The following is a 24,530-nucleotide window of genomic DNA, read 5'->3' on the forward strand; positions in this document are numbered from 1 at the left end:
TGAGACCACCATGTCATAGCCGGGCCCGTATTCACCGTGATTTACTCCCTCTCATACTTGTGGGGCCGGGGTGAGGGGGCCGCTGGGTTGGCGGTTCCAACCTTTTGCAACTTGAAGTGGGCTCTCATGGGTTGGAACTAGAGGTTCTTGTTTCTAAGAACAATCTTGCTTTTATTGATTTAGCACCAAAAAGGACAGGGGAAAAGGAGGGCAGTTCATCTGGGAAATGGCAATCGCAATGGCAAAGCACATGGGCATCACTGCAAGGATACTGAGAGGGGACAATGAACAAAGTTAGGTTGGGTGTCATAATTAGAACCACATACTTTTCATAGTAAAAAAAAGTAGTAGTGAAAATGTGTCTGGTTAGCTCAAGAGATTAAGAGAACTGAAGTGAATAAAATAATTCCACCTAAGAGAGTTAATTATTATTATTATCAATAGAACTCTAAAGAAGCATGCCAAATCAACTAAGTTGGAGTAATTAGGATGTCATTAAAGTAGAAGCTAACAGAAAATTAGAAGGATAGATACATGGAGGAAATGAAAGATTCTCACTGATAAAAAGTGGCATTTGAAGGATGCAGATCCTGTCTCTGTTTCATGTTTATGATCGTCTTCCATCAATTAGTGGCCATTTCCTTTGGTGCTCCCTGCCAACTAATAAATGGTTCATGCCCACCATCCAGACAATAATATGGAACTAAGAACAGAACCTATGAATCAAAATAGAAGTGATGACTCGTGAACCCATGAATCAATGCTGCACTTCATTTGCAAGCTGGGAAAAAGAGAAATAAGTTTGTATTCTTCTAGATAATGTACTGGATAACAGATGAACAGTTGATTTACAATAACATTTAACATAGTGTTTCTCCACATGAACTACTACAATTCTTGCAGAATGAATCACTAATGATGCGAATTGGAATGCTTTTCCGCATTGCAGGATGATGTAGTAGGGAAAAAAAGAGAGAACAATTGTCATGAAATCCTGATTAAAAGGAGAGCTGCAATTCCTGTTAGTTCAGCGAAGAGGGAAGATTTACAAAACTCCAGGTAGATCCATGGAGAGCTGGAACATCAATGGTTTCACTTGTACAATTTCAAAGGCGTTGTCATAGATGTACTTAGCATTTAAGCTTACGACGATTCTCAGCAAACAAGATTTTGACTGTTCCTCTGCAAAAGACTTCCATCCTTTCCTATGTTTTTAATAAGATCATTGCATATCCTGTGTTGATACTTGATAAGGTGGAATAAATTTAGATCATGTGCACTATTAATTAAGGCAGTAGCTACACCTTAGAGATGTATCACAATTTTTTGACCCTACAGCCTTCTCAATCATTATCATCTAGGAGTTTCACTGGCACAGTAAACAGTTAAAACCTTACTCTTCTTGGGCATCCAAACCTGAACCAAGTTTTGGGACATAACCAATCGACTTTAAGTGTTTAGTCATGCAGTGAAGAAGTTCATATATCCTGTCAAAGTAAGGATGCGATCCATCTCTTGATGTAAACTCATGGACTGCTCCATTGATTTCCACAGAACTGGCTCCTGGCATGTTCATCACTCCCCTGTCTTTCATCATCTTCCTCAGTTTAGCCACATCATCCCACTCCTCATTCGATGCGTGAATATTAGATAAAAGTATATAGTTTCCGCTGTTGTGTGGCTCAATTTCAATGAGATTCCTTAAAGCAAGTTCTCCAAGCTCGGCATCATCATGGCTTCTAGCGGCAGACAGAAGAGCTCCCCAGATTGCAGCATTTGGTTCAAAAGGCATATCTCTAACTAGATTTCTAGCCTCTTTTAAATGACCTGCCCGGCCAAGAAGGTCAATCATACAACCGTAGTGCTGAATTCTTGGTTCAATCCTGTACTCAGAATTCATGCGGTTGAAAAGCCACCTCCCTAGATCTGTCAGTCCCATATGGCTACACGCAGATAGGACAGCAAGGAAAGTCACGTCATTGGGCTGGACATGTTCTCTTTCCATCCTCGTAAACATATTCAGAGCTTCTGAGCCAAGCCCATGGAAAGCAAACCCTGCTATCATTGTAGTCCAAGTGATCACACTCTTCTTCTTCACGTTCTCAAATACCTCCAGTGCTTTGGTAATGCTTCCAGATTTAGCATACATATCGATCAAGGCATTCATCAAAGGAGTAGTTTTGTGCAACCCGTGCTTGTCTATAGAGATATGTATCCACTCCCCCAATTCCAGAGCACCTAAATTGGCACAAGCCGAGAGCACGGCCAACAATGCAACCTCATCAGGCTGAATACCGTCTTCTAGCTGCATTCTTCGAAACAGCGCGATGGCCTCATCTGAGCGGTTTGAATTAGCAAAGCCAACAACGACTGTCGTCCAGGACACCACATTTCTTTCCGTCATCCGTTCAAACAGATCATGAGCAGCGCCGACATCCCCAGCTTTGACATAGCCGGCAATCATCGCGTTCCAGGACACCACGTCCTTGTTCGGAATTCCATCGAACAGCTTGCGCGCATCGTTCACGCCGCCGCAGTAGGAGTACATGACGACGAGAGCGGTGGAGACATGGACGTCGGCCTCGAGGCCGAACCGAACAATCTGCGCGTGGACTTGGCGGCCCAGGTGGAGCATGTCCAAGTGGACGGCAGCCTTGAGGGCGAAGGGGAATGAGTAGGTGTCGGGCCGCAAACCGGCGCTTTGAATCCTCGAGAAGTGCTCGACGGCGAGATGCGCGGAGTCGGTCTGGCAGAGGCATCGGATGATGGAGTTGTGGAGGTAGACGTCGGGGCGGGGCGCGCGGCGGAAGACGAGGAGGGCGTAGCCGCGGAAGCCGAGAGCGGAGCAGGCGCGGAGGAAGTGGTGGAGGAGGAGGTTGTCGGAGTCGAGGGCGCGGGTGACGAGGAAGGCGTGGACCTGGGCGAGGTGGCCGAAGGTGAAGCACCGAGCGAGAAGGGAGAGAAAGTGAGGGAGAGGCGTCGAAAGAGGTGCGCGCGCAGCGGCGGCGGCGGAGGACAAGCGCCGAAGCGAGTCGAACCGGCCGAAGCGCATAGCATTTGAATTGTCAGCGCCGCGAATTGGATTGCGGATTTATTTCTAGATTCTCAAAATCCGATTCGATCCAATGCACAGAACAGATCAGGAGTTGAAGTCAGACAGACAAATCAATCTAGATCAGATTCTGCAATTAAAAATTCAACAAGTCAATAAAAAAAAAAAATCTGAACGCGAGACTCAGGGCTGGTAAGACAAAAATCACCTGCCATGACTGCGTCATACCTCATGGTTGATTTGGCTTCCTGTTAAAGATTTAACGAGTGAATCATGATGTTTATTTTTTTAATACCAAAAGTCGTTGACTTTTCAAGAGCATGAGGCAGTTGGTCAACATGAAGACTAAGTAAAAATCTTCACCATCCAGTTTGCTCCTTAATTGGCATTCCTTCTATGATATTTCCTTCGTGATCTCAAATAATTCTGGAACTAGAAGGCAAAATCCACACACAGAAACCATCCGTCTCCAAAACAAGGTACGAGATCTTGATGAACAGCTCCTGGCTGCTGATATCCTCCTCAAGAGGCTCCTTTTGGTTGCAGGCTAGCTGATGAAAGGGTTTCTGTTGTTTCTGGTTTGCTTTTCGTGTTTTCGACATGGATTCAGCAGCACAGACCCAAGAGATGGTAATCATTTTGCCTTTCAAACTGTTTGGATTTCATTTTCCAGTAACTTGGTTATGATTCTTTTAGAAGTTGTCCATGGACAGTTTCTGCTCTCAACTCTGTGTCTAGCCAATGGAAGAATACACCTCCAAGCTGGAAGAATTCGGATCCCTGCAATCAATGGGAAGGAGTCAACTGCAGTAATTCGAGGGTGATAGGACTGTGAGTTTCCCTTGCCACCTGATGAATTCTTCACTTGTTGTCGATTGCATCTTCCTTTTGATCAATATCAATCTGAATGACTACAGGAAAGTATGCAACATGGATATTAAGGGTAGTTTGAGCAGTGACATAGGAAACCTTAGTGAATTGGAAGAATTGTAAGCGTCTTGTATGAATGATGAATCTACAATCACTGAGCAATTGGAGATTTAGTATATGACTATTTTGATATCTGTAAATGTAGGGATCTTTCCTTCAACCCTAATCTTGAAGGTCCACTTCCAACAAGCATTGGGAACTTGAAAAACCTTAAAGTTTTGTAAGTATATTACTTCATATCTGATCTATGGTGATATTTACCATGGCATGGACATGACCTTGATGCTGCCATCGTTATTTCTCAGGAGATTGATTGGCTGTAAGTTCAGTGGTCTTATTCCTGATGAAGTGGGTACTCTACCTAATCTCGAAGTCTTGTAAGTAGTTGCTTTTTGTAATAGGAATGAGTTTCTATAGATCATGAATTAAGGGTTTAATAACAACTCATTTAAATTTTTGAACCAGATCTCTGAATACAAACCAGTTTGTCGGCCCGATACCGCCAAGTCTTGGCTGGCTCTCTAATCTCACATGGCTGGACTTGGCAGAGAACAAATTGAATGGAAGTATTCCTACTTCAGCAAATGAAGCTTCAGGACTAGACCAGCTTGTCAAAACTAAACATTTGTAAGTGGGTTTTTTTCCTTTGTGGGCTTCAGTCATAGTTGAGTAGAGAGATTGATTCATCTTCTATATGTTCCACAGCCATTTGAACAAGAATGAGTTATCAGGCAACATTCCAAGTGGTTTTTTCAGCTCCAACTTAGTGGCTATACATATGTAAGCTTCAACGTTGCACATCTTGGCTTTGTGTTGGCTCCCTAGTTTTTTCGATATCCTAACTTTTGTTTGCTTACAGACTCCTTGACCACAACAATCTTACTGGGGAAATTCCAGAGTCGATAGGCCTTGTCAAGACACTTGAAGTCCTGTGAGCATTCACTAACCAATAACCTTTTGATCTTTGTCCTTTCAGTTAGTCGCCATTTTCGATTGTTTATGCCCGATCGATAAATTTCGTTGCTGTTTTCAGACGTCTAGACAACAATTCGCTGAACGGAAATGTTCCTACCAATATAAACAACCTCACATCCCTCAATGTCCTGTAAGTTGCTGATAAACTTAACACTGTTGACTGTTCATCTCTCTATTGAACACAATTTACATTCATGGATTTCAGAAACTTAGCCAACAACAAACTACAGCGGATGTCCAATCTAACTGGAATGCAACAGCTCAACTATTTGTAAGAATGTCTCCTTCCTTTAGCAAAGCATTTACTCGCATGTCTTTCGATCATGTAATACTCGGCACCATGCTTACTTGATACCACTCAGGGATTTAAGCAACAACTCGTTCGAATCATCCGAAGCTCCGGCATGGTTTTCAGATTTACAAAATCTCACAACTTTGTAAGTTCAGTGCCTGCTGAAACCTTTATGAACATATTTTTAAATAGCTGACATAACTGATGCAAGATCTCCACTTGCTGCTGACTGTGTTAGAATTATCGAGTCCGGGAATCTTCATGGTGAAATACCTGAAACACTCTTCGCATATCCGAACCTACAAGAACTGTAAGATTTTCAGAGCACATTGAAAGAAATGTTCATTAAGGAAGCCAATCTCTTTGTTGTGATCAATTACAGGAGGCTCAACAACAACCATTTCAATGGCACTCTCAACATGGGAAGCAACATTGGTCAGAATTTGTCGATGGTGAATTTTCAGAACAATAATTTTACATCAGTGACACTCTCTTCCAGCTACGATGAAACGTTAATGTGAGCAGATTATAAGATCAACTTTGTCTTACTTCTGAAAGACTTTATCTGAGATCCTTTTTCCATGCCTACAGACTCAAGGGAAATCCGGTTTGCAGTAATGCTCATCTGTATACCACAGTGTATTGTAATCAGCAACAAGATGGAAATCGACCAGCTGACTCCTCCAATGGAAGATGCTCACGCCCATACGAAGGAATGGTTCTGTGCAGAGCACCTTCCTTCAGTGGAAATGACATATTAGACAATCTTCCACAGATGCAGAGCAGACTTGCTGAAATGCTCAGTGGAATTCCAGTTAGCTTTCAAATGCCAAGTTTCTCATTCGACGAGGACAATTATCTGCAAGTAGAGTTGCAAATTTGCCCTTTAAATTTTACAGACTTCACTAGGAATCAAACATTGCGCTGGTTTGATTTCACTAGCCAGAGTATGAACCTCCCGGAAATCTACGGGCCTTGTTATCTCAACCCTCAGCCTTATGCTTATGAACACAAGGGTATAGAAGAATCTAACTTGCAGTTGGGTCTCTAATTATGTTGGCGTGCTATAGAAAACTGATTGGCACTTATGTTGTTGATGCAGTGAATCGACGCTGGATCATCGGCGTTGCAGTTGGTGCTGCTGCTGCTCTTCTCATAATCTCAGGGTTGTCAACTTATGCATTGTGGCAGAAGAAGCGAGCACGAAAAGCCATCACCCTGGCCAATCCTTTCGGTACGTATGCGACCCCCAATGAAAATTCTCTCTGCTTGCTTTCCTTCGAGCTAATTAATTCATGTAAATGTCTTTGCTCTCCTCGTCCGCAGCCTCGTGGGGATCAAACGGTGAAGAAGACGGAGACGCGCCGCAGATAAAACTAGCGAGATACTTTTCCTTGGACGATCTGAGGAAAATCACCAATGGTTTCTCGGAAGATAATGAAATTGGGGCAGGGGGCTACGGACAGGTCTACAAAGGAATGCTTCCAGAAGGACTCCTCGTTGCCATCAAGAGATCACGTAAAGGCTCCATGCAAGGCGGGCTCGAGTTCAAGACAGAGATCGAGATGCTCTCCAGAGTGCACCATAAGAACCTGGTGGAGCTCGTGGGCTTTTGCTTCGAGAAGGGCGAACGGACGCTGGTATACGAGTACATATCTAATGGAACTCTAACCGAGAACTTGTCAGGGAAGAGAGGACTGCAACTGGACTGGAAGAAGAGACTGAGCATAGCTTTAGATTCAGCTAAAGGACTCGCTTATCTCCACGAGCTCGCTAAACCTACGATAATTCACAGAGACGTGAAGTCGAGCAACATCCTCTTAGACGAAAATTTGACCGCCAAAGTGGCAGATTTCGGCCTCTCGACGTTAGTGCTGGACGCTGAACGTGATCATGCTTCCACCGGCGTGAAGGGAACGCTGGTAGACCTCTTAGCTCTGCCTCACAGAGATTTTAATTTCTTCCTCAAATATAATTACTTATAATCTTTAATTTTATTCACAGGGTTATCTTGATCCTGAGTACTTCATGACCCAGCAACTGACTGCGAAGAGTGACGTTTATAGTTTTGGAGTAGTGTTGCTCGAGCTCATGACCGGCAAGCTGCCGATAGTGGAAGGTAAGTATGTTGTTCGTGAAGTCCGAATGGCTCTGGATGTTCAGGAAGAGGAATTCTATGGCCTGAGGGACACGATCGATCCGGCATTGCTTCAGAATAGTAGTTATCTAGTCGGATTCAAGAGGTTTGTAGGAGTCGCTTTGCGGTGCGTCGAAGAATCATCGGTGAGTCGGCCGACGATGAACGATGTCGCGAAGGAGATCGAGAGTATACTGAAGGAGTATGAACCAAAGGAGAACCCAGCTCCAGCTCTATCTGGTGCCTATTTTGGCATTGCGAGGGACGGTCCTAATCCGATTACTTCTGCGGAATTTGCCTTCGGCAGTGGAGTGACTAGTGGCACTGGCTACGACGGCGACGATTACTTGCTATCGGCTCGATAGCCAGCGATCCAGGGCTGTTGCTTGTGCCACCACAACAGTAGTGCTGTAATGGTGCACTTGTCATTTATTACTTTGCTTGATGCCATTTGCTAAGCTCTTGTAAGTAGTTAAATATCGACTTAAAGCTTGCTTTAGCGTTTGACAGATGTGTCTTGTTCATAATTATGGGTGTATAGATTTTTTTTAATTGGTGTCGTCTATTTGAGTTATATCGATTAATTCTAAAATGATCGATCTGATCCTATAAAATTAAGAAGGTGTCATGCCATTGTACTATTATTATCCTAGGAGTAATTATATATGCATAGACTGTAACAAAGATGATAATTCTTATCCGATATCCTTCTAGGATTACATCACACGATCTAGAAGGAGATAGATCACGGGAGACTTTGCCTTGGCTTTTGTATGCTATCAGGTGACCAACAAAATATTGCCCGTGACATATTATTACAACATCATATACAGGTGTCAACTCTGCCAATCTGTGAGAACTAATTACGAATGTATAGATAAAAGTAGAAGATGATATTCTTTATTTCATACGATATAGTTTCATCGACCCGATATAAATATGTAAATCAGAAATATTTTAACCTAGTACAATAGCCATGTGCATGAGATCCCGAAATTTATTGGAGGAATTGTATAGATTAACTTATGGAGATCAATGTGGAGAAAATTTGCAGTTACAGATGCATTGATGAAAGAAATTTAATGGGCCGGCTGGTCAGAACTAACTGGGCAGAAATGGGCTTGATTAGGCCCATTTTAATCGATTTTAATTTAAGAAAACATTTGCTGGACTAATATATTAAAATTAGGGGTGATAATTTTTAAACCGACATGAAAATATGTTCCAAATCAAATAAAAAAATCAGGTTAAGGTCAGACCTTATTAGATTCGGGTCAGATTCAGGTTGACCTGATTGACACGATTAATAAACGGGTCGGGTTCAGGTCAACCTGAAATGACTCGATTACAATCTGCAAAATTATTTATAAATATTCTTGGATCAGTTCTGATTGAGTTTAGATTGAAATAAGTATATTTTTATAAAATGGATCTTTTCAGATCAAGTTCAAATTGAGTTCCGATTAAGATAAATATATTTTTATAAATGAGTCATTTCAAATCGGATTCAGATATAAATAAGTTGGGTTCAGATTGAACAATTTAACCAAAATATTAATCAGGTCAGATTTAAATTTTGATGTTCCAATCTATCAATCTATCAATTCGAGTCCGACCCAAATTGTCACCACTAATTAAAATTAATGACAGCAAGGGAAGATTATCTATCTCATATAGTAGCAGAATAATTATGAAAATTTTAAAGGAGATAAAATATAAGTCTAAATTTTAAATCCTAAATTTTAAATATGCAGTAGGATTGGGGAATTGGATAACTCGATTGGGACATGCAACGATTAAACACCTGGAGTTTTAACGGACAAAATGCCAAATTAATTTAAATAGACGGTTCGAGTCATTACCTTGCAGAAGTGACCCTAACGATCAGTCTTTATCAATTGTCAATGAGTAAAGAATAAGAATTTTGTATGATGAAGCAAACTTCACAATCATAAATCTTAATTATGAACAAAACAAAACAAATTTAGCATTAAATTACGGTAACAAAAGTGAAATTATCATCTTAGCACTCTTTTAGAGCGTTCCCGTATATTTTAACAAGAGATGTTCATATCTATTAACGAATTTTATTTTTAATAACGAAGAGAATTCAAGAGAGTAATAAACTTTTATATTTTTGACGCGGAGAAAAACAAATCCTGTGAGATGCCTTAGCCGCTAAGAAAAAAATTCAGATAAATTCAGTTAAATGAAAATATATATATATATATATATATATATATATATATATATATATATATATATATATTAGTATTTTAATAACGTCTATTATATTAGTAGTTTAATGACGGAGGAAAGATAAGGGATTTGTGTGTTTTTTATTTTTATTTTCTGAAAAATACATGTTTCTGAAAAATAATGTTTGATTTGTATTTTTCGTGTCTATTTTCTAAAAAGTTAGATAGTGTTTTCTAAAAAAAATAAAGAATGTCAAAAAATCATTTTCTGCTTTTTAGAAAATATGTATTTTTTAGAAAATAAAAATGAAAAACGTGTAAATCAAACGCACCCTAATTATTTTATTTTCCACGGATGTGCGAAAGAAAATCTCAAATTTAATTTAGGAAATTGTCCGTTGCTAAGGGCATCCGTCGTAAACCTCTTAAAGAGCTTTATGCTCTACCACATCATTGTCACATAAAAATTAAAAACCTTATTTATTTTAAAAACCACTTTCTATTATCATAAAACCTCTCTCTTTTAAAAATTTCATTTTTTTTTTAATTCTCTCTCCATTTTTTTTTTATAAACCTAGTCTCAAGATTTTGATACAGATTTTTAAAAAAAAAATATAAACTCGACCTATGTAATAAGAAAAGAATTTATATTGAGAGATTTATAGCATAAATTAAATGCTATAAACCTCCCACTGTGTCATAATCCTTACATATTTTTTATTAATTGTGAATATTTTAATTTTAAAAAGTTTTTTTTAGGTGTACATCTACGAGTTGATTGGACACGTGACCTTTTTTATCTCGGTATTTATTTTGACACATAAATTTGAAATTAAAATTATTATTTTTTGAATTGAATACTTCAGTTTTTTTTGTTACTTTTACTTTTACCCCCAGTTATTTCTATATTTCTCTCTTCTCGAAATTTTATTTTTTCCACAGGCAAAATACAATCTTATATTCTGTCAATACTGAAAAATTGCATCGATTTTATATAATTCCAGGGTGCAATTTGTAAGCTTCCATCTCAATTTATATAGGACTTAGGAAGGGGGTCAGGGAGGCGACGCGAATCTGGAATCACACATTTCACTGACACAGGGAGATTGAAGGCGAGGGAGAACGGAGACGCCGGAGCGTTTTTGGAGGCTTTGGATCGGAGGCGAAGATCGGGAGACAACTCGATTGGGCTTTGTGGACGGAGAACCGGTAAGAGGGAAAAATCGAATCTGGCGGTCGGTCCTGGTTGTCCTTGCATGTTCGTTAGTTTCTGAGCTGAAAAAAAAAAAAGTTTTTTGAGAGATTTTGCGGGGTTGGAACGGTTGTTGTGAAGGTGGTCGAGGCTTTCGCCAACTGTATTATTGGATGATAATAAGGAAAGAGTTAGGTCTAAACGTTCTGTTTTTTTTTTTTAAAAAAAAATGTTTATCTAGACTTTTGTCTGAGAAATTGTATTTTGCGGTTGCACATTGGGTTTCGTGTGCAAAAGAGGATTTTTATATAAACATTAAAGTTGGGAATTTTCTTCTTATATTAGCGTAACTATTTTTGTTTCCTTACGCGTTACCCTTTTTAGGAATATTGTTGATCTCGTTGCCGGTTGCATCTTGTATCTTCTCGAGTTGATACGAGAGAATTTGCGAGATTTTTTTCTCGTTTGATAGTATTGGGCTACCCAGTTTGTGTGCGCTTCCGTCTCTGTGAGTGTATGCGTCGTAAGTATTTGTTAACCTTGTATTTCGAATTTGTCTTTTTCTCCGTAAATTTTGTTCAAATATTTTACCTCAGAGGAGAGAACCTGTAAAATTTTGCTTGGAGTTTATGTAGGCGTCGTCTGAAGTTGAACACTATCAACATGGAGCGTTCTCTTTTGGAGATTATAATCAATAATCAGTCTGGAAGTGGTGAATCCATCTTTGCTTCGATGAAATTTGCTGTCCTACCGATAGCAAAAGTGTTTACCATGTGCTTTCTGGGGTTCCTTATGGCCTCCAAGTATGTCAACATTCTTTCTGCAAATGGCCGGAAGCTTCTTAATGGGGTAGGTTGTTAACTATTATTCTCATTTATATCTGGGTTTCATACTTATATTGAACTTTCATTAAACAATCGTTTATTGAGGATCCTTCTCTATCATTTTCTTTGCTTTACTTTGGCACTCTATTCCATAACAATCGTGATTTGTATTTCAACAACCATAAGGTGATATTAGAGTTTATTCACAAGTAATTAGTTTATTTCATACTTCAGAGTCTTGGAGAAAAAAGGTGACAACAATTTGATGCTATTTCTTTTGAACATACTAGTGAATAAGCACAGTTTGGAATTTCAGTTGTCATGACTATTTTCTTGAGCTTTATGTTAATTTGTTCGGAAGACAAGTGAAGCGGACTCATTAGCCTGAATCAATATAATTATATGATGCAATATAATAGCCCAGACTAAAATTTACCAGTCAAGTCTTGCCTTCCAGAGTTCCACCTGACAAATGTTGTGTTGGTCAGCTAAGTTGACTTTGCTCCTTCCTTTTAACCCTGGCCTGATCTCATCTCCCTAGACAAGTCTTGCCTTTCTAATATGGTGTGCTTTTTCACTGTTTAGTCTGCTTCAGCTATCAGTTACTGGAGTACGTACTAATATTTAGTAGTCAGGTAAAGACTGGTACCATATCAGTTGGAACAAGGACCTTACTTTTTCAAGCCATAAATGGGTCTGGTATTTACCTGTTCGTACCTGGTGTTGAAATCCTTTCCAGACCATTTATATCCTTTCTCTAAAGGACAATTTGTTACATTATTCGCTATGAGTGCACATGAGAATTGTTAAACTTTGTTCCTTGAGAGTATGTGGCTGTTAAACGAAGGAATTCCTTTATTTCCTTCCACCTTAGTAAAGATTAATGATGTACAATATTCTTGTCTACTATAAAAATCCAAGATAGATTATATTTTATATATAAAGATTCTATTTTTTACATGTGCATCTAACACATGTTGCAGCTTGTCTTTTCTCTGCTCCTACCATGCTTAATATTCTCTCAACTTGGACGTGCAATCACTTGGCAAAAGCTACTGGAGTGGTAAAACTCATTGATGGTTCTCTCATTATTCATTTATTAGTTTAATTTCTTTTCTTGTGGGTCTCCATAAAATGCTTTAATTCTTAGTGTAATTAAGTAGCTTATCCTATGGCATTAGTGTAACAACTGCTAGTTACTGCTTACTGTTGCATTGTTGATTGTACTTGTGTGTGTTGAAATTGGTCGTTGGCATTTAAAAGACTGAAATGACATTTTAGTGGTGAAGACCTTTTTTTTTTGTTTAATGGAGGATTTTGTCAGTCTTTAGCAAATATCATCTTTATATGTGTTTCTGTTTCATGGTAATTTTGTCACTTTTAGTGAATTGTAGTTGAATCCACTCTTCTTCAATTATGGGGGTTTTTATGAAGTTTGATCATCCTCAATTTGTCCTTTTGATTTTAAATGGTCTCAATTTTGCCTTCTATAGAAAACTTAAGAAATGTGTTTCTCTAACACAAGTTCCCCCAAACTGCTAATGGTGTCAAAATATTGGATGGTAGTAGCACATCACATGAACTTCATGCCACTCAAAATCACAAGTGCTTATGTGAGATTCAAATTTCTAAGAACATGAAACTTGGAGATTTGTGACATTGAAAATAGCTTGAGCATTTTTTCATTCTAAGAAGGTTATTTAACAAAGCACCTGCCAATTAAATTCTTAATTGATTGTGTAAATATGATTACCGTCTCTTCTTATATTTGAGATTGTTTGGAGTTTTCGTTAACTAGTATTAGATTGAAACAAATATGTCAACACTTGAAGGTTCTGTTGTCAAATTTTATATGGTAATTAGTAAATTTTGTTTTCTTTTTAGAGTTAATGCAGTCTAATGTTTGGGTTGCTATTCAGTGCCAAAAAACTTTTATGCCATTACTCTATCACTAACTGATGCACTGCACGAGTTACAAATATTTGTGCTCTGTGTTGATAGAGAAAAGAAATTAAGAATACCATCCTCATATTCCAACTCAGTAAACAATATGTCTGCACATCAAGATATGGATATTTCTGTCATCTGCAGGTGGTTTATTCCTTTTAATATAATTCTGTCTACCATATTTGGATCTCTTGTGGGATTCATTGTTGCTTCTGTTGTTCGGCCACCATATCCTTACTTCAAGTTCACCATCATTCACATTGGAATTGGTAAGACATATATCCTTAATAAGCATTTCCTCTTGAGTTCGATCGCTTCCTTTTCTTAAGAGTTTGTGTGTATGTATGCTTAACTTCTAACTCATCATATTTAAGTTTATTTTTCTTTTCACTGAATCATGTTTCTGACATGACATTTTGTATGCTTTCTAAATTTTATCTTTAGAATTTAAAAGGTTTTTTTTTTTGCAAGTTGAAGTGCTACTGAGACATATTTCCACTTTAACTGCCACTACTTATCTAAACTTAAATGTACAATCTGTTTAGATGGATTTTTGTTGCTACTTGTATTTACCTATCCCTAGTAATATCTGGGACACTACAATTCATTTTTTTTTTCAAAAAAAAAAAAAAGGGGAAGATTTGAACACATTTCACGAGTGAAAAGAGCTCATTTTTCTGCTAAAATGATTTTGCAATAAATACTTTAAGTAGTAAGAGACCCTTAAAGTGATGGGTTCGTCTAGTTGTTTTTACAAACAAAACTTATTTCTATATGTTATATAGAAGATATGCCTAGAATCTTCCAAGAATAGTGGTCCTTTCTAACTTGCATCAAATTACTATCATTAATTTTTTCCTTTTATTTTTTATATCTTATGATCTTGTGTAGGAAACATCGGGAATATACCACTTGTTTTGATTGCTGCTCTATGTCGGGACAAATCAAATCCATTTGGTGATTCTGTCAAATGTAGCCAGGATGGGAATGCTTACATCTCATTTGGCCAGTGGGTGAGTAGTGTGCCACTTTAAGCCTTTTAGCAGGCAACATGCATTTCAATTATTCAGGGAAACTCTTAACCACTATTTTTCAGTAATCCACGTGCCTTTTTCCTTGACCATAACATCAACAAGAAGCATGAATTTCAACTGTTTAGGGCTGGCTATGTGGAACTTATTTGCCTTTGCGTTTTGACTAATGAATGACTTCTAGCAGATCAGTTTTAGCTACCAGTCTCAATATATATATATATATATATATATAAGGAAGTGCTGTATTGCTTTCAATCTTCCTTTGCAGCATATCCAGTTACACTCTCACTTAAGCTGCACTTTACTAAGTATATAAGAGAGCAGGATTTAGGTTGATTACTTGAAACTTGGAAGTTACTAATGTCATGTGTGCCAATTAGTGTTTTCTCTTTCATTCTTAAATGGATAGATAATTGGTTAATGGATTTCTGAAACTAATGAAGTATAGACTTAATCTATTTCTATTACATTGGTCAGTTGAATTTTGATAATTGAAAAGATGTTTATGTTATGTCTATAGTTGGAAGAAGCTCTTTCCTTAATCTATTCTTAAATGGATAGATAATTGTTATGTCTATAGTTGAATTTCACTTGATGATGGCGAAGAATTTAAGATTTGTTTCTTATGAATTAGGAGTTGGGCAAGGAATATTTACTTATAAAAATAAAGCTACCATCTCTTTCCAGTTTTTCCCCTAAATTAGATTTGCTTGGTTTATGCTCTGGACACGCTAAGATATGATTTATTGAATTGTTCAAGGATTCGATGACGCCAGTAGACTCCAGAGAGACCTTATAAGTTTTTTTTGTGTGTGTGTGTGTGAATGTGACAGGTTGGTGCAATAGTCTTGTATACCTATGTTTTTCAGATGCTGGCACCACCACCAGGTCAAACCTTTGATGGGGAAGAGGAGGAGAAGCTTCCAACTAAGCTTCCTTTGAATAACTCTGAAACTGGGAAAGTTCCATTGCTGACTTCAATGGAGGCTGAATCTACTAGTCTTGAATCTCCCAAACAACAAAAAGTAAGGAAATTATAACCATATGTTCATCATATTGGTTTTTGATACTGGCATAGCTTTAAACTGGTGACATGTTCAGATAGGCCATTCCTTCCTGTTCATCATTGTAGAGCATCATCTATGATTGAAACCACTGCCACAAGCATAATTCAGATTCACCATTTTCTTTATGTCTTCTTATATGCTTGACATATAGGCCATTCCTTCCTAATTGCATCATTTGGATTGACTGCTGATTGAGTACTGACTATTAAGTACAGGGAATTGCGTCTCATGATTATGCTCCACTGTTGCTTCAAGAGTTCACCACTTTGATCCCACTTGTCATGTCGTCATCAGTCCTAATTATTTGGGATTGGTTTATTTGGTTATATGGATCTTATCCTCCATTGAATTATATCACTAGTGATATTATGCATGTTGTATCAGTTTAAGATGCTATTTGCCATCTTATCAAATTTACAATGGAGAATATGATGTTTCCATTGTATGCATTTCAAGAGTAAGCCTTAGTTGTCTTTAGGATGCTTATTTTGATGACAATGAATAAATGCCCATGTAGCATATCGTGCACCCCACTTTGCATGTGAATCTCATTGCCTCAAAGCAAAACTGCCGTGTTATACACTATGGGCTTGAATCGCCCATTGATGAAAATGTATAGTTGCACATGCTTGGTGAATGGTGAGAGGTTATAATGATTTTACTAATGCAAAAGACTATACCTGACTATGTGCAACACTTGCTAGTTGCCACACAATTAAGACAGATTGTAGTTAAACTTCCATTTTAAACTTATTTCCATAAAAATTAGGTTTGATCTAAGCAACAATGATTCCTCTTCGATACTTTGATTTTCATTTATTTCCTTTGTATTGATCTTGAATACATGCACTCGAGCATTGACACTCTGAATGGATGCTTGATATCCTTTGATCATGAGTAAAATTTTTTTAGAAGTAGCACTTGGATCCACACTAGTGTCAGATAATCACACCCGGTCCGAATATCATTTCCTTCCTTAATAAATGCTGATTATACTACAAATTCCTTCAAAGGGGTTTCACGATGTTGTGGTGATTATTGTTATCTTTCATCATGCGCAAATTCCATGGCATAGGTGCAACATATGAAAACTAATGATGCTTGGTGTAGCATGGAATGATAATTGCAATTGTACAGTTCTGTGCACTACATTGCCTGATGTTGCAAGGCTGCAGCTAGATATTGTTCATGCTATGGCTAGGTAAACCCCTTTCGGTTGTCTATGCTATAGTTTGCTGTGAGTCTGTACCCATGATTACAGTTTGTTGCACACTGGATCGCTGAACAATCTACTGTTGTTGATCCTTGTGTTCGATGATAGATTTCAACATGCAAGACTCACCTCACTATGGCTAAACTAGGCTTGAATTTTCATCAACGGCACATGAGAATCTCATGTATATGGAATATGGATTGTGCACAAATATGGACCATAAGACTCCACGTTCTTTTTAGTATAACATTGCTTTCCCTATCAGCCATAATGGTATCTTTGTGTGATAGCTAACAAAACAAATTGCAATCTCACACCATGGTATTAAAAAGCTCATGCTTGGGCAACGTTGAGCCGCCTAGATGGTTTTTGAAGAGGACTAGATAGTGACATATGAGATATGTGATCTGTATGTGCAGTTAAAACCTTATTCAATTCATCTAAACTAATTTAAACCAAATCAAATTTAGTTAAAACCATACTAACTTGTCAGTGTTAAACATTTATTTTGCAAATTATAGATACTAGATATTAATATAAATATATTTTAATATTGGTTGCATATGCCCTTGCAACTGCACATACACTTATTGCTTGTATGCACTTTTTAAATCTTGCATAACACAATGCATAGCTAATGTAGGAGAATCCGAATATTTTTATTATTATTTTTTGGTAATTTTCATTCTTTTGGTATTTAAGGTATTTTTGATATTCTAGGTATTTTCTATCTTTTTGTATTTTTGCATTTTGAGTTCATTTAGGAATTTTAGGATTGTGAGTATAATAATAATTTTTCTTTTCTTTTAGAATTTTTTTCCTTTCTATACAAGATAGGAATTGTAGTATATATATTAGGATTTCTTTCCTTTATTTGGGTCCAAGGGTTTGGAGTCTATAAGCGTTTGTTTAGCTATTTGAGGAATAATCCTTGAATATTAAATAAAATTTTCCTTTTTGGAAAAATCTGGAAGACAACAGTTATCTCTTCTTGGCTTCTCTTCAATTTGCCCCTTCTCGTTAGCTTGCAGGATAATCGCTCAGCGTCGGTTGGTATCAGAGCTAGCAGGTTCCGATTTGAGGAAGCCGAGCGTCAGATCCAATGGAAGACCATCGTGGTCGTGTCAGGTAGGTTTTGGTTGAGGAAGCCTCACACTCTAGTCGTAGCACCCAAGACAAGATTGAGGATTTACAGAGGCAAGTTGTAGCGTGTAGCAATGACGATATGAATCTGAGTTTACCTTCGAAACCCTTATCACCAACGAGCCACATACCATGAGCGACATGGTAAGAAGGAGCATTATGGAGGCCTAGGTTTCAGATTAATCTTTTCGTATTTTCTGGTACATTACCGTTGGCGCAACGATAAAGTTGTTGCCATGTGACTAAAAGGTCACGGGTTCGAATCTGAAACAACCTCTTGCAAAAAGCAGGATAAGGCTGCGTACAATGGATCCTTCCCCGGAACCCCGCATGGTGGGAGCTTTGTGTACCGGGCTGCCCTTTTTTATTTTCTGGTACATTACTGGTTGAGGGCTTCGTTGATTGGATCAACAAAGTGGAGAGGATTTTTTTTTACGAGGAAGTTCCGTGAAAGTAAAATTAGTTGCCTTCAAGCTTAGAGGTCTAGCATTGGTATGGTGGGAGCACTTGTGACGCTCACAAGACCGACAAGACAAGGCCAAGATCAAGGATTGAGAGAAGATGAAACAGAAGTTAAAATATCATTTTCTTCCCTTTGGTTACACTCAAACTTCATTCAAGGACAATTAAGTTTCTCCATAGAGGACAATAGCTTCGACACTCGAGATGATTGGACGGATTTGAAGATGATTTGGAGGAAAAATTTGACCCAGAAGAAGTTGATGAACCTAATACGCCGCAAGTTGTGGAAGATGCTATAATTGAAAAGGAATCTTGACCTCAAATTGGAGACGAGACTGAGATGACTAATGATCTAGTTTATGATGAAGAAGTGGATGAAGTCATCAATGAAGTTGGTGATGGCGTGTTCTAGGTTTTGGACACTGAGAATTCCATCGATAGAGGCACCGTTGGTGGAAAAGAGCTTCCATGTTTGAATTTTGTTCAAAATGATGAGAAAGAGGAGATTTCGGATGGTGAATTAGTTGAGGATGCAGTGCATGTCATATTGAAGGATAGTGCGGCGAAGAAGTCTCTAGAAGACGAGGAAGAATCTAAACATGTGGTTTTTCAATCTATGGATGAAAAGAACCAGCAGATTGATCGATTGAAATTTTTTTTGGAACATGTACGTGACCTGGAGAATGAAGAGGATATCAAATATCATCATTTAGTGACCAAGTTTTCCTTGAGCACTCCAAGTTGCTCAATGGTTCAAGTAACTTGTTATTGCAAGAAATTGGTGAAAGTATTGGATGTCTCTCATCAATGTCAACGAATTTCTCATGTCAGTTGAATCCACTGAACTCAAAATTGACACCATCCGATCTAAAGAAATCTATGATGATGTCAGTTTCTTTAAGTCAAATGTACTTAAATCAATCAAGAGATTTGAAAGCAATATCAAGGTTGCAGCAACAGGCCCGAGTATCATACTTCTATCTGATTTTAAGCTACTTGACTGAAGTTGAAAAGATCAAGCGCATCAGAGGCAAATTTAACTATTTGCATCTTGGAGCAATTCTTGGATCAATCACACCAATGTTGCCGAATTATCAATCATTTGGAGGAAAGATTGTTGTGTATGATGGACACTGTCTTGAACCAAGTGATGCAAATCTTGCAGGTAGATTTAAAATCAAAATTGAATTTAGCTGTCCAATGTACAATGCTGACACACAGCTTTTTTGTGCTTGATATGGGTGTCATGTATAGACCATCAAACACATCGAGATTTTCTGATGGATGGTGCATGCGGATTGCATTAGCTAAGGCACTCTTTATGAATCCAACAATACTTTTGCTTGACGAACTGACAAATCATCTCAACCTAGAAAGCCTGCACTTGTTACTTACCCAGATGTTGCTTTGGACTATATTGCTTGCTTTCAAGGATTATTCTTTTGCCCTGAAGGTGTTTCTTTGCTGGTTCATAATATCTGCATATTTCATGTCAATCATGTTCCAATATCTTAGCATGCATATAGTGCCTCATCATCAGGCAATGAACTTTTGTATATGTGGAACTCACATATTGTGGCAAAATCAATCAACAACAGCACCTAACAGTACTTCTCTCGTTTTTGCCGATTTGGTGCCGGATGATCTTCCTCTTGGGCTACCACTTGAAACTATTCTAAACTCAAGGACGAGTTCTTTCAACCTAGGGCGATTGATGCAGGAGGATTTGACGATTTTTTTTTTTTTGATAATTTTAATTCTTTTGGCATTTTTTATCTTTCTGTATTTTGAGTCTGTTTAGAATTTTAGGATTGTGAGCTTGTTAATAATTTTTCCTTTCTTTTAAAATTTCTTTCCTTTTTTTACAAGATAAGAATTGTAATTTATATATTAGTATTTCTTTGCTTTATTTGGGTTCGAGGGTTTGGAGTCTATATAAGCGTTTGTTTAGTTGTTTGAGGAATAATCCTCGAATATTAAATAAAATTTCCTTTTTTGGAAAATTTTGGAGGGCAATGGTTATCTCTTCGTGTTTTCTCCTCAATTCCCCCTTCTCGTTAGCCTGCTGGACAATCACTATCTTGTTCGGCGTCACTAGCATTTATAAATGTCAACTAATAATTACAATGCATATAAGAAAACATTTACTTGTTGGCCTAAGTAATACATAGAACTTGTTTTTTTGTTTGTCAATTTGTCAAAGTTGGTATAGTGCAGTCAATATTAACTTGAGCGTGGCATGGATTTCAACAAGCCTAGGATTTTTTTAGTGTGTATGATCCTTATGTGGCCATAAGGTTTATGTAGTTGCATAAGCAGCCTAGGCAATGGCTTTCTAAATCTGTGGTTACCTGTTAACTTATATTAATTGGATTGAATATTAGTTTAGAAAATGAAAGAACCTTGTTTGAAGTTCTGGCGATTCATTTTTTAAATTCTAACTTTTTTATACTAATATCTGAGCGTGTCATATGTCGGATTGGATGGTTATGCAGATAATTGGCATCCTATGGTATATTGTTGGAAAGCTGAAGCTAAAGCAAATTTTTCAACCTCCCATTATTGCCTCGGTGAGTATTTGATTTGAAAATTGTCTTTTTGAAGTTCTAATTTCCAATTCCTTGTCCTTGTCACTTGTTATTAAATACTTTATACTTAAAACACTCTCTGGGGCTTCTTGTCTCATGGACATTGGGATCTTAATTTATTTATGCTTTTAGAGTGAAGAGCAATGATGTTGGCATGCCTAGTATAATGAAGATTTTTTGTGTTGAGATAAAAATGTGAACTTCATATTTGTTTGATTTTTTGTAATGAATGTATTAGTTTAACCGGTCCAGATCAAGTATTATCTCATTGACTCTTCCTAATTTCCTTCCTCTGTTATTTTTATGAATTCTTTGATTATGAAGAAATACAAACTTGCCCATTTCTCATATTGAAATTTTAATTTTTCCCAGATTTTACTCTCTTGTGAAATGAATCAGAGTTTCATTTTGTCAATACCGCGATGACTACTTTTTCATTGGCAACATCCCTCTAAACCAAAATTTTAGTTTAGCAAAGCAAACTCCCAACCTTTACAAACTCTAATAAGTTAAAACCCCTGCCTTCACTAGAGTTTTATAATGAAACTTTGAGTACATTTGGCAAAAGGGCAAACTTTTGGAGGGTAACATGAAATTCTCTGAATTTTTTGTGGTGGTTATTTGCATTATTGTATTGTTACCTTCTGTTAATGATTGTCTTTAACATGTTATGCAGAAGCAATATTTTGCATGATTACTTTAATGATGTTTTATATGGGATTAGGTATTACTAATGTTTTATATGGAATTAGGCTTTGGCTATCATCATTGGCGCTATACCATTTTTGAAGAACTTCATCTTGACTGATGATGCCCCGCTATTCTTCTTCACTGACAGCTGCCTTATTCTTGGGTATTGATCTGTTTCCTTCTTTGCCTTTGCCAATTTTCTCATGCTACTGAAATTTAGAACCTTTTCATTTAGTAACACGCAAATAGAATCTTAAAACAGAAAATAGTTACCTTGTTAAGGTTGAAAAAGTATGAAGATTACTATGAATGATGCTAAGTATGAAGTGTTTAAGAAATGTCAAGTTGCAATCACATTCTTTCTATGGTAAATTTAGATTAGAGAATTAAGATAACTTATTGGCCATCCATTTCTGTAACCGTTCTAATTGCACTATAGTGAGCTAATAAGATGAGCCTGAACCTGATATCTGATGTCTGGTTAATGACAGTTATTGCATATTTTTTTTGACATTTAAGGACCTCTGTTTGTAGTTTTGTCTGGTTAATGACTTGGTCATTTGCATAACCTTTTAACACTCAAGGACCTCTATTTTTTGTAGTTACATTCAAAGCAAAAAATATTTTATGACCTGAAGGATTGTCTATATTTTGATTTCCAGGGAAGCGATGATCCCATGTATTTTGCTTGCTCTGGGTGGAAATCTTGTGGATGGTATGCAATCTTCCATTTCTTATGTAGCATTTCTTCAAACACATATTGATATCCTATGTCTGACAGCCTAAAGTTCTTTTGCTCCTTTTCACTGTAAAAGTGACTTCTCTTTAGTCTAGTCCTCACTCCTCCCTCACCAACTTACTCCTAGTTGTCCAACTATGTTTGCTCAAGAAGAATCGGCATGTTCTCTTAAGTGCTCCAATTTTATTCCTCATAGTTCAAGATTATCCATTTTGACGATCAATGGTGGACAAGCTGATAAACTTATTTTGCAATGTGAAATTGGTAAAACTTACAATTAATTTACGAAGATGATTTTCTGTCTCAAAGCCTTGACCTGAGCATCATGACCATGCATTTCATTCTCTGGGTTCATAGTTGGTTTGTGATAACTTTCACACAGATAATCAAGGCTTCTTTAGAGCTACATTTTTAAGAATATTGAATTACATATAGCCATAACTCTAAGCATTTGAAAGCAGTTAGAAATGTTTATAGTGCATTTTTAAATGAGAATTTTGGTGCAATTGATAGAGTATTAGCTCTCAGTTGTTTTTTTTTTTTGGTTAAATTTCAATGAGTGGGAGTAAGGAAGGGCTATTTTCCACTATAAATAATTGTGTAAGAAAGTAAAATATGGTGTACTACTTGCTTATATGCATTATGAAAATGCACTTGATAGTTGAGATCTGAAAGGTGGCTTCTAAATGCTTGATGTAATTGGCCTGATAATGTTTTCTACTAGCAATTTACTTCAATTATAGTTAAAGAGTGCTAATAAAAGTTCATTGCTGGTAAAAGTTGAACAAGTACATTTAGTGATGCTTGATGAAATAGTTAACATAAAAACTATCCATTGGGTTTCCATCTTGAATCTAGAATATCCAGAATGTTACATGCTATATGGCACTTTGTTGTGTTCCAGGCCCTGGCCCAGGCAGTAAAAGACTTGGTTTACGAACAACTGCTGCTATCATATTTGGAAGATTGGTTTTGGTTCCTCCTACAGGACTTGGAATAATCACCATTGCCGACAAGCTTGGACTTTTTCCCAGGGGCGACAAAATGTTCAAATTTGTCCTCCTGCTGCAGCACACTATGCCCACTTCAGTCCTTTCCGGTATTATTTTCTTACTCTTATCAGCCGTCAACTCTTATGTAAAACAAATTATGCAACTTAAAAAAAAAAATCTTTATTTTTTATCTTGCCTATTATGTCATCAGGTGCAGTTGCCAGTTTAAGAGGTTGTGGGAAGGAAGCCGCGTCTATTCTCTTCTGGGTTCACATCTTTGCTGTCTTTTCCATGGCCGGATGGATTGTTCTTTATCTTCATATGCTTTTTTGACACCACACAGGATCCTATAATGCGGTATGCAACTCTTTACTCGTTATTTTGATTGTATGGTGGCATTCTTGCCAACAATGGACAAACTTTAACCCACAATTCTCTTTTTCTTCTTCAGACTGATGTAAATATTTGCCCGGCGGAGTAACTATCAACCAGATGATTGCGATATGGCATTCCCAATTCCACAGAAGACACTGCTTGTCAAAATAGCTGCTATTGCTTTCATTCTTTTCTATGCTGTTATAGATGATACTCCCACAATACTTACTGGGATCTGGGTGAGTCCCGCGACGAATCAGCCTGCCCTGTACCACAGTTTCAGATCAAACACCCGATTGTATTTAAATTGGCACATTTAAGTTATATTGGATTGCATTGGAACAGTTTGATTGTTGAACCTAGCTTGTTCATTTTTCTTTTCTTTTTTATATGTCAGAGCATTCTTACTTCGAAAGTGCTCTACCGACTGATGTATCTGTATTCGTAGCGGATTGGGACCCTATTTGTGGTAGTTTTGCATACAGCTCTTTGCCTCTTTATGCTTCCAAGCTAGATGATCTTTGTTTTTCTTAATGCCATGGCGATGTCAAGTATCTGTGATTGTTGCTCATTTGGGAATGCAAAGTGATTCTATTAGATTGCAAATAAAGTATGTGTGTAGGTGGGCATGTGTGCGCAACCTTCTCCGAGATTGGAGGGCTTAGTTTGTGCTCAAAATC

General features: G+C 37.4%; 3 protein-coding genes across 5 annotated transcripts; 2 read left to right on the plus strand and 1 right to left on the minus strand.

Annotated features, from left to right (window-relative positions):
- Nucleotides 1-788: 788 nt before the first annotated feature.
- On the minus strand, nt 789-3,096 carry LOC122053137 (pentatricopeptide repeat-containing protein At5g56310-like). Its single transcript, XM_042615038.1, has one exon. The coding sequence runs from the start codon at nt 3,050-3,052 to the stop codon at nt 1,394-1,396; it is 1,659 nt and encodes a 552-aa protein (XP_042470972.1). The 5' UTR covers nt 3,053-3,096; the 3' UTR covers nt 789-1,393.
- A 280-nt stretch (nt 3,097-3,376) lies between these two features.
- LOC122053138 (leucine-rich repeat receptor protein kinase HPCA1-like) lies at nt 3,377-7,938 on the plus strand. Of its 2 annotated transcripts, XM_042615039.1 has the most exons (18): nt 3,377-3,531; nt 3,599-3,682; nt 3,766-3,883; nt 3,970-4,041; nt 4,128-4,202; nt 4,288-4,359; nt 4,448-4,609; nt 4,688-4,762; nt 4,842-4,913; nt 5,016-5,087; nt 5,163-5,228; nt 5,320-5,394; nt 5,488-5,559; nt 5,632-5,766; nt 5,841-6,265; nt 6,352-6,483; nt 6,576-7,171; nt 7,254-7,938. In XM_042615039.1, exons 2-18 carry the CDS (start codon nt 3,607-3,609, stop codon nt 7,749-7,751), a joined length of 2,793 nt encoding a protein of 930 aa, XP_042470973.1. In that variant the 5' UTR covers nt 3,377-3,531; nt 3,599-3,606; the 3' UTR covers nt 7,752-7,938. The 2 variants fall into 2 exon arrangements, with proteins under 2 accessions (XP_042470973.1, XP_042470974.1); XM_042615040.1 differs by lacking the exon at nt 3,377-3,531 and having other exon boundaries at nt 3,539-3,682.
- A 2,707-nt stretch (nt 7,939-10,645) lies between these two features.
- On the plus strand, nt 10,646-24,334 carry LOC122053139 (protein PIN-LIKES 6-like). 2 transcript variants are annotated; one of them, XM_042615042.1, is made up of 13 exons: nt 10,646-10,793; nt 11,161-11,299; nt 11,412-11,625; nt 12,584-12,663; nt 13,692-13,816; nt 14,439-14,560; nt 15,415-15,606; nt 20,962-21,036; nt 21,807-21,907; nt 22,407-22,459; nt 23,388-23,582; nt 23,687-23,832; nt 23,927-24,334. In XM_042615042.1, exons 3-12 carry the CDS (start codon nt 11,440-11,442, stop codon nt 23,806-23,808), a joined length of 1,251 nt encoding a protein of 416 aa, XP_042470976.1. In that variant the 5' UTR covers nt 10,646-10,793; nt 11,161-11,299; nt 11,412-11,439; the 3' UTR covers nt 23,809-23,832; nt 23,927-24,334. The 2 variants fall into 2 exon arrangements, with proteins under 2 accessions (XP_042470976.1, XP_042470977.1); XM_042615043.1 differs by lacking the exon at nt 11,161-11,299.
- Nucleotides 24,335-24,530: the final 196 nt, after the last annotated feature.

The sequence above is a fragment of the Zingiber officinale genome, chromosome 3A (assembly GCF_018446385.1).
Source record: "Zingiber officinale cultivar Zhangliang chromosome 3A, Zo_v1.1, whole genome shotgun sequence".
NCBI classification, from domain to species: domain Eukaryota; kingdom Viridiplantae; phylum Streptophyta; class Magnoliopsida; order Zingiberales; family Zingiberaceae; genus Zingiber; species Zingiber officinale.